The following is a 14,305-nucleotide window of genomic DNA, read 5'->3' as shown; positions in this document are numbered from 1 at the left end:
AATTAAATTCTGAAATTGCTGCAGCTTAAATTCAAACATAAAACTAAATAATAGAAAAAATAATTAATAAGTAACTCACATCTTGAGTATGATCTGAATTGAACATTTGAATCTCATCATTTTCACCCCCACTTGTTGGTGTTCCCCAAACATCTTCCCCGGAAGTAGCTCCTGATGTGCATTCATCCATAATGTCTTCGTCCGTACCAGCATTTGCAAGCTTCTCTTCCACCTCCCGATCCCAACGACCTAAGTATTTGTCAAAGAATGCACGAGATTCCTCGAAGAAGGATATCTTCTCCGCCATGTAGGATCCGGCGCGTGCTGTCCAATTCCTAAGTGATGGATTATATCCACAATTGGGGTCATACACCTCCTTCGTGACAATTTTAATGTCCTCATCATCAGCTGCCTCTTCGTCTGATGAATTGTACGTCTCAGCGTCCTCACTTGGAAGTTTCTCGAGACTCGAGAGGGTACCGTAGCGTCTTAAGCTCGTACTAAGCACCTTGTAGGGTGGTTCATCCTGAAGCGATTCATCTTCGGGTGAATTTTCATCGTCCTTGGAGCCGCTTTTGGTGATTTTGCTACTGCTACCTTTTGCACCATCCCACGTTTGCGTGCTGAAAATGCAAATTTCACCTCATTAGGGCGCGAATATTAAAATATATAATATGGAGATTAACTTCTCCCCAGAAAATGTTATAAAGACTTCATGAGAGCATTTTCTCTTACGTTGTTCGACTTGAATTGGCTCCTCCATCTGGGGTGGGTGGTACAACGGAGATGCTGGGTACAGCTTCAAAAGGATCCGTGTGCGCTACCGTGGAAGTTGGATTTATTTGAGATAATCCAATTAGCATAAGGGACCAGTCGTCGGTACTACTATCCTTCTGTGCCACCTCCGTGCATGCACATTTGCATTTTCCTTGGGGCCCAGCGTGGTTAATGGGGCCACCAATGTGATTCAATTGATCAACCTTCTTGATTTCGTGCACGCCATCGAATATTTTGCATGTTTCCTGAGTCACTTCGTCTGGGCTAATGGTGGTACCGTGAAAGTCTTGCGGTGTGCACTTGCAGTTGCACATTATGTGCTTTTTGGGAAGACCATTTGGCAGGGGATTTTGGTGGGTCTTCCGTATGGCCGTTGTACGTAATTCAACTTCACCCGTGGTGAGGGTTGTCGTTGAAGCGGATGAGGATGTACAGCTTATAATACTGCTGGCGGTTGTACTGGCCTGACAGCACCGGGTATTTGTTGCATTTCGTTGCGTGTGCTGGACTTTTAGGGAATTCGTTGAAGCTGATGATTGTGAAAGTTTACTTTTTGAACAATTTTTGTGGCACTGTCGGCACACGGACAAGGTGTCGGTGGCGTGAGTTATGGGACTAGAACGGACAGTTATCTGGAAGAAGGAGATGCGAATCTTCCTTTTAAAATAATTTATGTGGCTTGAGAAATAAAAATCCAAGTTCATTAAAAAACTTTCAAAATTCTGATAATTTTAAAGTTTTATAATATTTTTGGGAATTTTCATACACTAACGAAAATTTTGAATAATGAAGCTCTTGTACTGATTATGAAAACACTAAAACTTTTCTTCTGCATATTCATTAATTAGGTTTTTTCGGCAAAAACTTTCATAAAGATAAAATGAAAAGAAGCTTTTACCTGACTATCAGAAGTTGTACTCCGGGATGCACTTTTGCTCTCATCCTCAACTTCACTCGCTCCCGAAAGGTCATCCACCCGTGTAGCACCACCATTTATGCTATCTTTCGATCTCAATGCATTGTTATCAATTTTGGACACGTGACACCGACCAGTGGGGTCAATCAATTGCAATTCCCTGGAGCGTTTTCGAACTTGCTCCGATGTCCACTCTTCGATGGTTTCGTCCTCTGGCTCGGATTCAGTTGGCTCGGATTGACTCAGCAGCGCCGTGCGTTCGCTCTCGTGCTTACTTATTGCTTGATCTAGCTGCCCTTTCATCCATTGCGCCAAATGCAAAGCTCCCCCGCGGGGTGTTCCCGACTTGTTCATCTGCCGACATTTCTCATCAATAAACTCCTCCAGTTGCCTCGAGGCGTCCAAGGATGTTATTTCGGGTTCCTTCGAAAGTCACATTCGAGGACAAATTTTTTGTTTTAGTACACAGCGAGCCTCATGCAGAGATTTTTTTCTTGCTCTCAATTCTTTCGCGCTTAACACATCTCACACACCACGTGAATTTGTCCTGAAAAAACGCTTATGAATTACAATCATCACCCAAAGAGTGGACACGAATTCGATCGCATTGGGCTCTGTCGGGCTGAATGCTTCAATTTATTAATACAAAATTTTCAATTATTCGCCAAATAACAACTCACAAGCGTTCTTTCAAAACAAATTTTATTTCATTCCAAAAAAGATGAAAGAAACAGAAAACAGATATTTCTTTTTATACATTTTACATTATTAATAATTTCTTGTCATCTGTTGGTAACAATTAGAGATTATTGAGGCCCAATTTGTTAATCATTTTCATTAATAAAATTTTCTTTTTATCACAAAAATTAGCGTGTACACATAATTTGATTTTCTTTGATTATTCTTCACTTGTTTTTTTTTTACTTTTAATCATACACCCAGAAGCACACAGAGCAACAATTTGCTTTAAAGGAGTTAATAATGGATTAAGGAATTTGGGTGGATGAGGCGAAAAACTTTTCTTTCTTATTAGGCTATGTGAGATAAAGTTTGACTTTTCTCTGGGGCATTTTTGGGTATTTTATACAATATTGAATTTGATATATAAATTTTTTTAAAAGTATTTTTTTTTTAACATTAACATTAAATGGGCTTTACAAAGGGATAAAACTAAACACTCACATCGACATTCTTCCATGGAAGTTGGACACTTGGAAAGCTACAGAGATAATAAGGTACTTTTTCTTGTATGTATACGATACCGCGGGGATTGATCAGAGATCAAGGGAATCTGGTGGTGTGGGTCGACACGGGAGAACACCAAAAGGATCATCCCCGAAGAAGACACACTCCTCGACGTCACCACCGAAAGAGGTGTCCAAGTTGACTTGATGGAAATCCAAGTCAAGCTCAAGGAGATCCCATGAGCCGGCACAACTACTCTCAGTTCGTTTCGATGAGTGCCGCTCCGGGGAGTATTTGGCGCATGCCGTGGACGGAAGAAGATTGAAGTCGTAGTTGGAAAATGTTTCCGAAAATTGATTGGAAGATGAGGGTGATATGTTGGCGGATGGCGTTTCGGGTGTTTGAATAACTGAATCGGGTACTAAGGAAGACGATTCATCGATAAATGAACGACCCACGGAACTCATGCTGAAATTTTTCAGCTTTGGCCCCCGATTCTGGGTGAAGTAGGTTCCCTTCTCCCCACCCGTGGCCTCATGGTAGGACTTACTTAGCCCCCTTTCTTGCCCCGTCGTACCTAGATCAGTCATTTCCGATACAATTTCCGGTATAGCCGATAGGGAAATACTACTTGTGGTTGCAGGAGTGGCCTCAGGCCGGATTGTACTACATACGAGGGAGGATTTGGGATACATGGAGGTACATGAGGAAGCAGCTATGCGACTAGGACGCACCTGTTGCTGACTGCTCTTCACTGCTAAACTATCTACAGATGACAATTTAATTGACGCCATCGATGTGGTAGCAGCTCCAATATCGCTACTCAGTGGGATCAAACTCTGCATGACATCCGGGGAATCCAGAGGACTGCTCAGTGGTGTCGATCCCAGAGCGGCATTCACGAGAAATCTACCAAAGACAATCAGACATAAGTAAAGCAGTTCTTCTGCGCGTTATGCTTTCTCCCAAATTAACTTACATTTGTCTCTGAAGAAGATTTTGCCACACAGCCTTTAGTTCGGGTGATGGAGCTCTCAGGATAATGCTTCGTCTTCGTGAATTCCTCTTTGGTGTCTTTGTCAGATCTGGTGTACAGTGAGCAGTTGGACTCTCAGCGGTCTTCCCCAGAGGATCAATTGTTATCCGAAATTCCGTTGCTATATTGCAAAATTAGAAGACAATTTGAATTTTTATTAATGCCACGTGAATAAATAAAATATATGGTGTACGTGAATTAAATTATAATGGAATTAATGTGTACCTATGCTAAAAAAATCAATATAATATAGGTATATGCGATGTACTGTACGAGCGGAATTATGAGTATCACGAAATCAACAGGCGTTCCTTGTTCCATTATGCAAATTCGATTTATTCTAAAACCTCACGCCTATGGTAAAATATTATAAAATGTTCGCTTATATCCTTGCAATTCTTTTAATGCTTTTAATGTGTGTGTACGAGAATGCTGCAGAATCAGGAGTTATGCTAGGAATCTTTTCGTACAAATTAGTAGAAACGTGACTTCCTGTACTTAAAGGAACGTGCTTAAATAGCTCAACATTTACATTTTGTCAATTCCCTTTTGTTAACCATCGCGAGTAAAAACATATTCAATTTGCCTATTTGCATAATTTTTCGAATTCTTTCTAGTTCCTCCTAGTTTCCTTAATTTATTTAATTTTTTGTTTAACAAAGTGGTTGCACTTACATTTCTTCCTGATGTTGAAACACGAGTCTGTTATGTTCACAAGGGGTAGGGGTTCCTCCGTAATGAAGAGAACCCTGTCTCGGCTAACTTTTGCAAACAAGAGAATATCACTGAAGAGTAGAGTCCAGTATGGCTTTACGGATCTACCTTCTACGCGAGATAAATCACCACCTATTAAAAGAAAAGTTTTAAAAGTTTGTGATTAGTTTAATTTAAAAATTAATGCAAGATGGAATTTGGAGAAGGTAGAAGATGTCTTACCAAAAACCCACTGACGACCTGGTGATGCCAAGACGAAGGGCTTACATCGTGTGAACACAAGACGTGATTCTAAATCTTGAAGAGTAAGAAGGGGTTTTCCTTCGCCTAGTGGCTCCATAAGACCACCACCAACGGTAATCTCTCGGTATGCTGCCTGCAGCTCTAGGACAACTTGAGAAAAGTTTCGGTACTCCTCGGTGTCAAGACGACAGTGTGATGTTGTAACTTGTATAAGTTTTAGGACTTCGCGAAAGTGCTGAAGGGGTCTATGGATGAAGGATGTAAGGTCGGGGCGCTTCCGTGGCACTTGTGGCTCCGTAATGAATTTCACAAATTCCGAATTGGCATGCCGTGACTTATTGACTAGGACGCAGTCAGCCCGCTTAAGACCGTTGCAATACTTTTTGTAGGCTACACAAATTGCCGTTGTCTTGGACATATAGACACGTGAGGCATAATTCACTGCTTGGGGCTCCATATCGTCCTGAACCAATTGCTCAAGGATATCTTCAGATATTCGTTGCAGCTGGAAATTTTAAAAAAAGAGTTTAAAAAACAGATTTTTGAACAAATATTTCGTAAGAATTAGGTTTAAGATCTATAATGGTTACCTCGTCGATATTCTGAAATAGTGTCCGATGATCGCTGGGTGAAATTAAGTCTTTCCGTTCTCTCAGGGGAGATGTAAATCGCTGCATCCCGAATTGCAGAGCGTTTACAAAATGCTGTTCCCTGCTTATCAATTGGTACAAGTATCTCCGTCTCTGATCGTCACCACTTTGTGGTAAAATTGACTATATGAAAATTAGAGCAAGAAAAATTCTTACATTTATGATGGCATTTCAGGCGAATAAAAAATTGTTGAAAACCGCACGTAAATGTAGGACAAAAACAAACCAAAAAAAAAGAAAGAAAAAAAAACATTTCATTACAATTTAATGAAGCAATTTGTGTAATTTATTCACCATACTACAAAGAAAATGAAAGAATATAAAAAATCAAATTAAAAAAAATTGTTACAACATTTGAAATCATAAAATATAACAGAAATATTGTTGCTTGAAATATTGTTCTGAGATGGATAAAACATTAAAAAATAAATAAAATAGGTCTTGTGTGTTACTTGTGAGTGCTTTTTATAGTGCCTTTTCCTATACTCTACCCATAATATATGTTATCCTTTCATTTGCTTATTTCTAGTATTTCCTATTTGCTCCTTTTTTCTCTCTCGCTTTTCTTCCACATTTCCCATTCACATATGCATGTCGTACATATAGTTTTTTTCTTATAGCATAAACATATTGCAAGGTCTATATTTTAATTGTATTACCCCATTATTCGATTCTTATCTTACCAGTATAATAAATTTCTGTACAATAAGTGCAATAAATTAGAATGAGGTAATTCCTTTTCCCTTCACTTTAACTTAAACATAATCAGCCAATATTACCGAAAAATTTAACAAAACTTAGAAAACTAATGTAACTGATTAAAATACCACCGATAACAACGAAATAATTTTTTTCATTTTTTTTCCTACAATTTTCCTAAATTTTGGTATAATTTTTTTTTACAATTTTTTTACAACTCCTGTTAGACATGTTTTAATGCGCAACATTTAGTTAACTTAATTACAAGCGTATGTTTCCGAGTATTTTTTTATTCCTTACAAAATGTGCTATTTACATTTCCATATTTGGGAATTTATCCGAAACTTACAAATGAAAAATAAATTATAATGATTTTTTTTAAAACTTTGTGCAGATCGTTTTTGAATCATTCCATTTTGTGTCTTTTCTGTGAATGATTTTCACATAGTTTTCCTCTACCATGAATATACCTAAATGATGGACAGAAATGAAATGATTCATGAGAGATTGTATGCATGTTCCTTTACAGTTACCTATACTCTATGCAATATTTACAATAAATAGAAAATATCCTGAGAATTGCTAAGTGTTTGTGTAATGTTTGAAATAAAAGAGGAAAGTGCAAAGTCATGGTATTATTAATCTTCCAGAAAAATCCTTATCATCCTTATCATGGTTATCAGTATTGATTCAATTTCTCTTTACAAATCTCACTAAATCATCATTTTCATTTACACACACAACATTTCCCTTCCCCCCATTGAAACCACGTATTATGGGAATTCTCGGAATTATTGTGTGTTCAAAAACTACATTCGTTTTAGCTAATATAATATTGTTTTTAGACTAACAAACTATGCGAAATTCTTGACTCTGATAAATTTATTTACGACGCTCTCTGGAAAATAACATCCCAAAATGAAAACCAATGAGTCTGCTAATTGAAACTGAACATACAAATTCTCTTTTAAATTATTCAACCTATATACTAGAGGTATATAGAGGTACCTACCCTACATTTCCCTACATAGTATTGCTTCTTCATGTTGCTTCTTATTGTGTGAATGTTTAAAATAGTTTGCAACCCACATTGTACCCGAACTATGTGTGAAAACCAAAAGGAGAAAACATTGAAGAACATAAAATTATATGTTTACGCAACTAAGGCAAGATGAGGCATATAGACGAAGATGTGTGCGATGCTAGACAATCACACCTTGTCCTACCTCTTTACTAAAAGTAACTTGTGGAAGGTGGAGGCGTCTCTTGGTGGTTTCTGCGGAAATTGATGCGTTAGAACAGGCAATGGAGGATCTTGTGCCGGCCAATTGGGTGCCAGACGACAGTCGTTGCAATTGCGGACCATTTTGGTGGTGTGATGGTGTATCGGAGGCTTGGGAGTGAACGTGAACGGGTGTCTGGTGGCTGGTGGAGGGTGTTGTGTGGGTGGCAACATTGCCTCGTTGCTGCTGTGCAGGCCGCCGAAATATTTCTAACGTTAAACTATTACCCTGGGAGCGTATTAAATTAAGAATATCTACTTCTGGCATCGTCACTACGTTATGTTTATCGACAAAGATCACATAGTCGCCGGGCCAGATACCCGCCCGTTCGGCACACTGACCCGACTCCACTTTCTCAACACGCGGTGGATGTGTCCACACAATTGAGAAACCAAATCCACGACTTTCGCCGGTACGCGTTAGTTTCTTCGTTATCGTGAATGGTGTCCGACCGTTGGATGGCTTCGTCGTGGATTGCCGACGATTCGCCACTGTGGCATCACCCGGAGGGTCCAATTCCAGGAAGCGCAAGAATAAATTCTCATCAGCATCACGCTGATGGAGCGCCTTCTTGCTGAATGCAATTGTTGAGTGGGAACCATGGTCACCACCCACATCCTCCAGGCTAATCACTTCGTCCACACTCGACTGGGAGTTCTCACCCATGACAACAGCAGACACCGGATTAGTCAAACACGACTGGGATTGCAATTTGTATGACCCATTAATTGCCTGATGGAAGAGAAAATTGAACGCCTTGAGTTACAAGTTGATACAGAACTCATATAACAAATCAAATGTAAAAGCATTCTCATGTTAAATACTAATTTTCTGCTCAATGTGTGAAATCGTTATTAATTTAGTCAATTAAAGGCAAATCTAAAATTAGACGGGGAGCATAATTAATGTATCCTTTCAAATTTATACTTTGAGGTTCTATTGATCTCTAGATTTTTATGATTTTTACTTTCATATCCTTAACACGTTCCAACTTTAAAATCTTTAATCTTTTTTATTTATTTTCATTATTCAGCCATTTATGTATATTTAACCTACTTCATGCAGCGAAAAGAAAATGTAGAAAATGCATTTTTTGATCCAAATTATCATGTCGTATAGGTAGGAAGAAAGTAAAGTCCATGCTACGGAAACTTGTCAATTATTCAATTGCCCATTTTGTGAAGTAGACCATTGAACTGAAACTTGCGCGATATTTTATATACATATACCAAAGTTTCGTATAGATATTATCATGTGTTTATATGCCCAACATTACATACGTTGCTATGTTTTGTATTCATCCACTACCATCGACCCCATCCCCATTCTGTCCATTAAACTGAAAACTCATTTGGCTGAGCAATTTGTAACTCCGTAATGCACTTTTTGAACCAATCTCACTTTTGGCATCCCCACCGCAAAAATATAAAATAAAAGTTTTCGTCGTAAGAGCAAATTTAGTGAAAAAACATTGACTGATTAAAGTTTCATAAATAGTAAAATTGAAAAAACACGTAAACTATTCCAAATACTGAAATAACAAAATCTTACCTTTTTAGTAACATTCCTAACTGGAAATGATAAACATCCCAGAAATTCGCTGCGTCTGCAAAGTGAATGGAGAAAGAAGAAAATAATAAAATTATAAATGTTGATAAAAGGAAAGGTAGAAATAATACGAATTCCACCAGAAAAATATTTTAATCTAATGTGTTCTGTATCGTATCATAAAGTGTTGGTATATGTATAATTTGAAATATTATATGGTTCATTTAAAAGTTATTTTTATAGTTAAAGCTCCATTTCACTCATAATATATAAATATTTTGGCACTACGTCCCATATTAGGAACAGGGCCGGCCGCCCTATTATGTTGTTGTTCCCCTTGCGGAGAAGTAGTGGGCGGCTTGCGAGATACTACCACATGTGGGCCATTTTACGGATAGGAGTGTATCAATCTCCTGATCCAACCGGTCAACGTGATCTAATTGCACGTTGGCGGATGGGGTGCGTTTGCCGGGTCCTGTATTCGAACCGGCGACCTTTGGATGCGCACTCAAGCGCTCTATCCATTGCACCCCAGGCCCACATTTCACTCATAAAAAAAAATTCTCGAATTTTCATGTCGTGTGCTTTTATTTCTTTTTATTTATTTCTAAAAAGAAAGGACTTTTTCCGCTCTTTTATGTTAATTCATTTTAGTGATTTTGTGTTTGAACAGCAATGCAAAAGAAAAAAAACAATGGTGACGTCATTGTTTGCATTTTTTTAAAAGTAAATTTTTACTTGTTTTCCCAAGAAAAAAAGTGGGAAATCTTTTAGCGCGTTTTCATTCGATTTTTGATCCACATTTGGCGCCTATTCTGAATGTTTCTTCGAATGACAAGTTTTCCTCTACATAGGCGAATAATCTCCTTTTTTTATAATAAAACTTTTTCATAAAAAATGCTTTTTTTTTATTTTGAAAAATAGGTAAATTGAAATTTTTAGTTATTTTCACGAATAAATAAGTGGGAAAATTAAAATTCTCTCTCTGTAGCTAAAGCACTTCATAAATTTTTCGCTTAATACTATAGTATCGATCGCGAAACTCACGTAGTAAAAAAAACTATGAATATGTAGAGTTCAACGGAATTCATAATTTTGGATTTTTTATGTCTATATTTTTCATGATTCTCCCACTATATTCGGAAAAATGAAGAGAGAAACAATAAAGCAGTCACAGATTATTCCCTGAAATATTTCAAATTCTCTGGGACAATGTTGGTTTGTCGTTTTACAGGCTCCACAAAGCGGAGAGATACATATTGAGAAAATGAAGCATGGTGACAATGTTGATGGAAATTGCTGTGCGGTCACAGCACGTATAAATATTGGGAGATTGAAATATACGAGCAAAGGAGCGTGGAAAAAATCAATAAATATGAACTGCAAAGTGCTTTGGTCGTCTCCATCGTCCTTTTATAGCGCCAACACTCTCACAATTGGCATATTAAATCAATTTTGGGTTGCTTTTTTCGACACCATTATTGTATTGTATATAGCACCCCTGGTCACCCACCCATCCCTCACGAAATTCTCAACCTCTCCCCCACCCAATAATTCACGTTCACAAAATAAATAGGTATTTTATATAAAACAATTTCGTGAATAAAGAATTGTGTTTGTTTGGGTTTTATATATCGAGAGCTGGGGCAATTGCAATGCATAATTGAGTGGATTAAATGAGGATACGTTCAAATGGATAGTTACCAGTCATCGAGAGTATACCAAATTATCTAGATAAATTGGAGGAAACGACAAGCTGTGAGTTTCGTAAGTCCCACAATTAATTGATCGATTAATGTAATAGAAATTAAAGGGCTTTCTCTGGGATCTTACGGAGATTGTCTCATCGAAAAAGGGACAAGAATTCATTGAGAATGTAAATAGTTTACCCAAAATGGTTTATTATTAAAATATTATAAATTAAATTATTATTGTTTTTTGTTGATATTTTCACAGCAAGAAAATTAGCTTATTAAATTTTCCATTAGGATTCTGAGTAAAAAAAATAATTACGTAAGGATTGGCAAAAATATATAATTTAGTAAGGCGCCATTGACTCATGGAGTTTTTCACTTTCAACGTTATACTACTATTTTTATTTCAATTAATTGTTATTGTTCTTCCTTCCTTTCATTCCGCACATAATTTTGCTCCATTTCTGCACAATGTAGAGGACGCACTCCAAGTAGCAAGCCCCACAATAAGGAATGTTAAATACTCTTTTTTATTTCTTTTCTCTTTTGCAAAAGGAGGATGTAAGAATGGGGAATGTTATGTAAACTATGTAGCATACATATATGTACTGTGCATATATATATTTATGTAACAATAGCACCCACAAGAATATGAGTTGAGCCAAAAAATGTCCGCAATTTGTAAGAAAATATCCAAATATATTTTCCCTTTCGCCCCCTTAAAATTCCAAGCAAATCCACTTTATGCGAACAAAGAAACTTTAATGGGAGGAAAATACCCACTAATGTTGTGTGACAAAACAGACATGAGGACAAGAGAAATATTATGCTGAGAGGAACACTTTTGGGTTTTGATACTCATCCTATGGGTCAGTGTCTCAGCAATTTCAATAGGATCCAATGTATTGACCAAAGTTAGTTTAACACATAAATGATTTTAATTTAAAGAGTTTTCAAGGAAATTTATTCATAATTAGATACATAGCTATTAAATGTTTGAAATATAATATAATCTAAATTCTTCAATAAAAAGCTCCCCTTTAAATTTTGAGCAAAAGTAGTAATTTTAATTCGATTAAGATTCAGATAAAAATGAAATAATTTCTAATCCGAAAATTCCATTAAATATTCTTCGCATATCTCCTCAAGTTGATTCTCTTTAGCAAAAGTGGACTCTTCATCTTCAAGATATTTTCTTTAGATAGCAATGCTGTGATTCATAGCTACACATAGCCAGCATTAGTGGGAGTATAGCACCATATACAGTAAAAGGGAGAGAAAAGTGTCATAAACAGAGTCAACAAAATTATCCTCATCACGTACAGAAAATAGTCGTTATGTTGAGAACTTTCAACGGTAGAATAACGTGGAATGTTAAAAATGAAAAAAAAAATATATAGGTAGGTCTTTATAAGTTGGAAAGCATGACAACTTCCAACTATTTAGGAGGCAAAAGATGAAAGAAGTAAAACTATTAAAATATTAAAGGTGCGGGTGCCTTCTCATTAGAGACTTTTATATTTTCTTGGAAAGAAAATTACAAAATCACTTTTCTCCCTGCCCCAAAGGGTATAAAAAGAGATAAAGTTTCATCCACAGAATGGGGGGTTGGACGTAATACTTCATTCACAGTCAAATCCCTTCGCGTATCACCCCATACCCCTCTCATAATTTACTATACCAAAAATTACTCATGGCAAGAACAACGAAATTTAGGAGCTATCTACTTAAATGAAAAATATAGGTATGTACGTCTGATGCTACCTTTTAAATAATTATAACTATATGAGCGATTTATTTACTGCTGGTACTTGGAGGGGTTTAAATACCATAAAAAGGAGCGAAGAAATATTCAGGGTACTTGAGGATGATGCTTTGCGTAAGTGTTGTAGTTCTTGCTTTTTATATCCCAGATATTAAGCACTGATGATGGTACTATGTTGGTTTAATTAAAATTCATACATATAAAATTCCTTAGCACACAAGTGGAGGCACTTTTTCACTATGCTGAGCAAAAATCCACCCCCGTAAGTTGGGTTGCAAATCACACTGCTGTGAAAACATAATACACAGACGAATTTCTTAACATAAATTCACTTACACTGGGAGCAAATTGTGACAAATGCTAATTGCAAAAATTACACATAACAGATTAATTTTTTTTGCGAGAAAAAACTATATGTACGAGGACGGGAAGTTTCACGCGTGAAAATCGGGAGACGGACTGATTCAAAATGGCTGAATCGATCCAATGCCGCAATTTGGGTTACCAACACGCAGTCCCATCGTGAAAACCTTCTCAACTGCACTCCTTCATGAGTAAAAGTTGCTATCGGAGTGCCGAATTGCTGTACGAGTTTGTGAATTTGCGCATGAGCTTTTGTGACCTACCCCCGCGAGAAGAGAGAAAATTCCCCACATATATATCCTTTCCCAGCAGCATGAGCACAGTGCTTTGGCTTTAATCATTAGGGGTCGCCTTTAAAATTCATTACACAAGAGTTGAAAGGGGTTTAAGGGTGAGGTGGAGAGAGAGAGGGAGAGAGAAATTGTGGACAAGTGGATGGCTCAACTGGCTGTCCACAGAATCAACGAAATTCCCACATAGTTTATGTAACATTGCGGTAAATGCTCCCGGGGGAGAATTCATTTGCATTTAAATCCCCCACATACATAAACGCCTCCGCGTCAAACCGTGCCCAGCACGCCATAGGCAATCGGTGTGGAATCACGGGGAAAAATGGTGATTTTAATCGCAACACACAACATGAAATTTCTTGAGTGCAAGAATGGGGAGAATGACTTAAGGATGGGAGCATAAGGAAACCGTATCACCTACTTGTTTTCTCGGTCACGGTGCCACACAGACAATTGGATTCGCTTCGCGTAATCGGCGTCTTTTAGGTCAAAGGTGAAACGATGATCGAAATATGGACGACTAGAGTTTCGATGAACGGCTGTTCTCTGGAATCCCGTATCCTTATCTTCGGGTGGATCCGTGGGTACAACAGATATCTATAACATCCAAAAAATATTAAATGAATTTTTTTCTTTTAAGTGTATTGATAAAAAATCTTCTGAGTTTTATTTTCATAAAGAAAACCATATTTACGACAAAAAACAATTATAACAATTATAAATAATTTTTCATTAAATTTTTTAAGAAAATTAAAATAAAACACATAATTTTGAAATACCTTAACATAAGCATTAACAGATCTGCCATTGGCCCTCTGCAAATCACGGCATCGAATAACTGAAATGAGCATATTTTCGAGCATTAGAAAATATAAGTCAATCATAACGCGTCCAGTTATAAGAGTTGGTGTCCCACAACGTGTAGAAGTTTGTTTATGCGTTGTAGTGCGATTTGTGAGCAGAATTAGTAGGCAAAGTTGATTTTTTTTGTGAAATTCAGCAATTTGATGGATAAAAATGGTCATATCTCTGGTTCTATAAGACCTACAGAAATTTATTGACCAGTTTTGGAAAGGTCTTGAAATAAACTATAATCTGACATATATTTCGATACATTTCAAGGTGACCTCTAGAACACAAAA

At 37.1% G+C, this 14,305-nt stretch overlaps 1 protein-coding gene across 1 annotated transcript in view; it reads right to left on the bottom strand.

Annotated features, from left to right (window-relative positions):
- The window catches only part of LOC129796921 (uncharacterized), a 40,226-nt gene that overhangs the window by 3,109 nt on the left and 22,812 nt on the right, over positions 1–14,305 (bottom strand). The window contains exons 3-14 of the mRNA XM_055839059.1: positions 13,943–14,001; positions 13,585–13,760; positions 9,055–9,109; positions 7,447–8,235; positions 5,462–5,644; positions 4,851–5,376; positions 4,590–4,760; positions 3,858–4,035; positions 3,613–3,787; positions 1,676–2,116; positions 736–1,409; positions 80–623 (exon numbers count right to left, since the gene is read on the bottom strand). Coding sequence (XP_055695034.1) covers positions 80–623; positions 736–1,409; positions 1,676–2,116; positions 3,613–3,787; positions 3,858–4,035; positions 4,590–4,760; positions 4,851–5,376; positions 5,462–5,644; positions 7,447–8,235; positions 9,055–9,109; positions 13,585–13,760; positions 13,943–14,001 — 3,971 coding nt within the window. The remainder of the gene's footprint in view (positions 1–79; positions 624–735; positions 1,410–1,675; positions 2,117–3,612; positions 3,788–3,857; positions 4,036–4,589; positions 4,761–4,850; positions 5,377–5,461; positions 5,645–7,446; positions 8,236–9,054; positions 9,110–13,584; positions 13,761–13,942; positions 14,002–14,305) is intronic.

The sequence above is a fragment of the Lutzomyia longipalpis genome, chromosome 1 (genome assembly GCF_024334085.1).
Source record: "Lutzomyia longipalpis isolate SR_M1_2022 chromosome 1, ASM2433408v1".
In the NCBI taxonomy this organism is placed as follows: domain Eukaryota; kingdom Metazoa; phylum Arthropoda; class Insecta; order Diptera; family Psychodidae; genus Lutzomyia; species Lutzomyia longipalpis.
The sequence above is the reverse complement of the archived record's forward strand: the minus strand, read 5'-3'. Positions and strand labels throughout refer to the sequence as shown.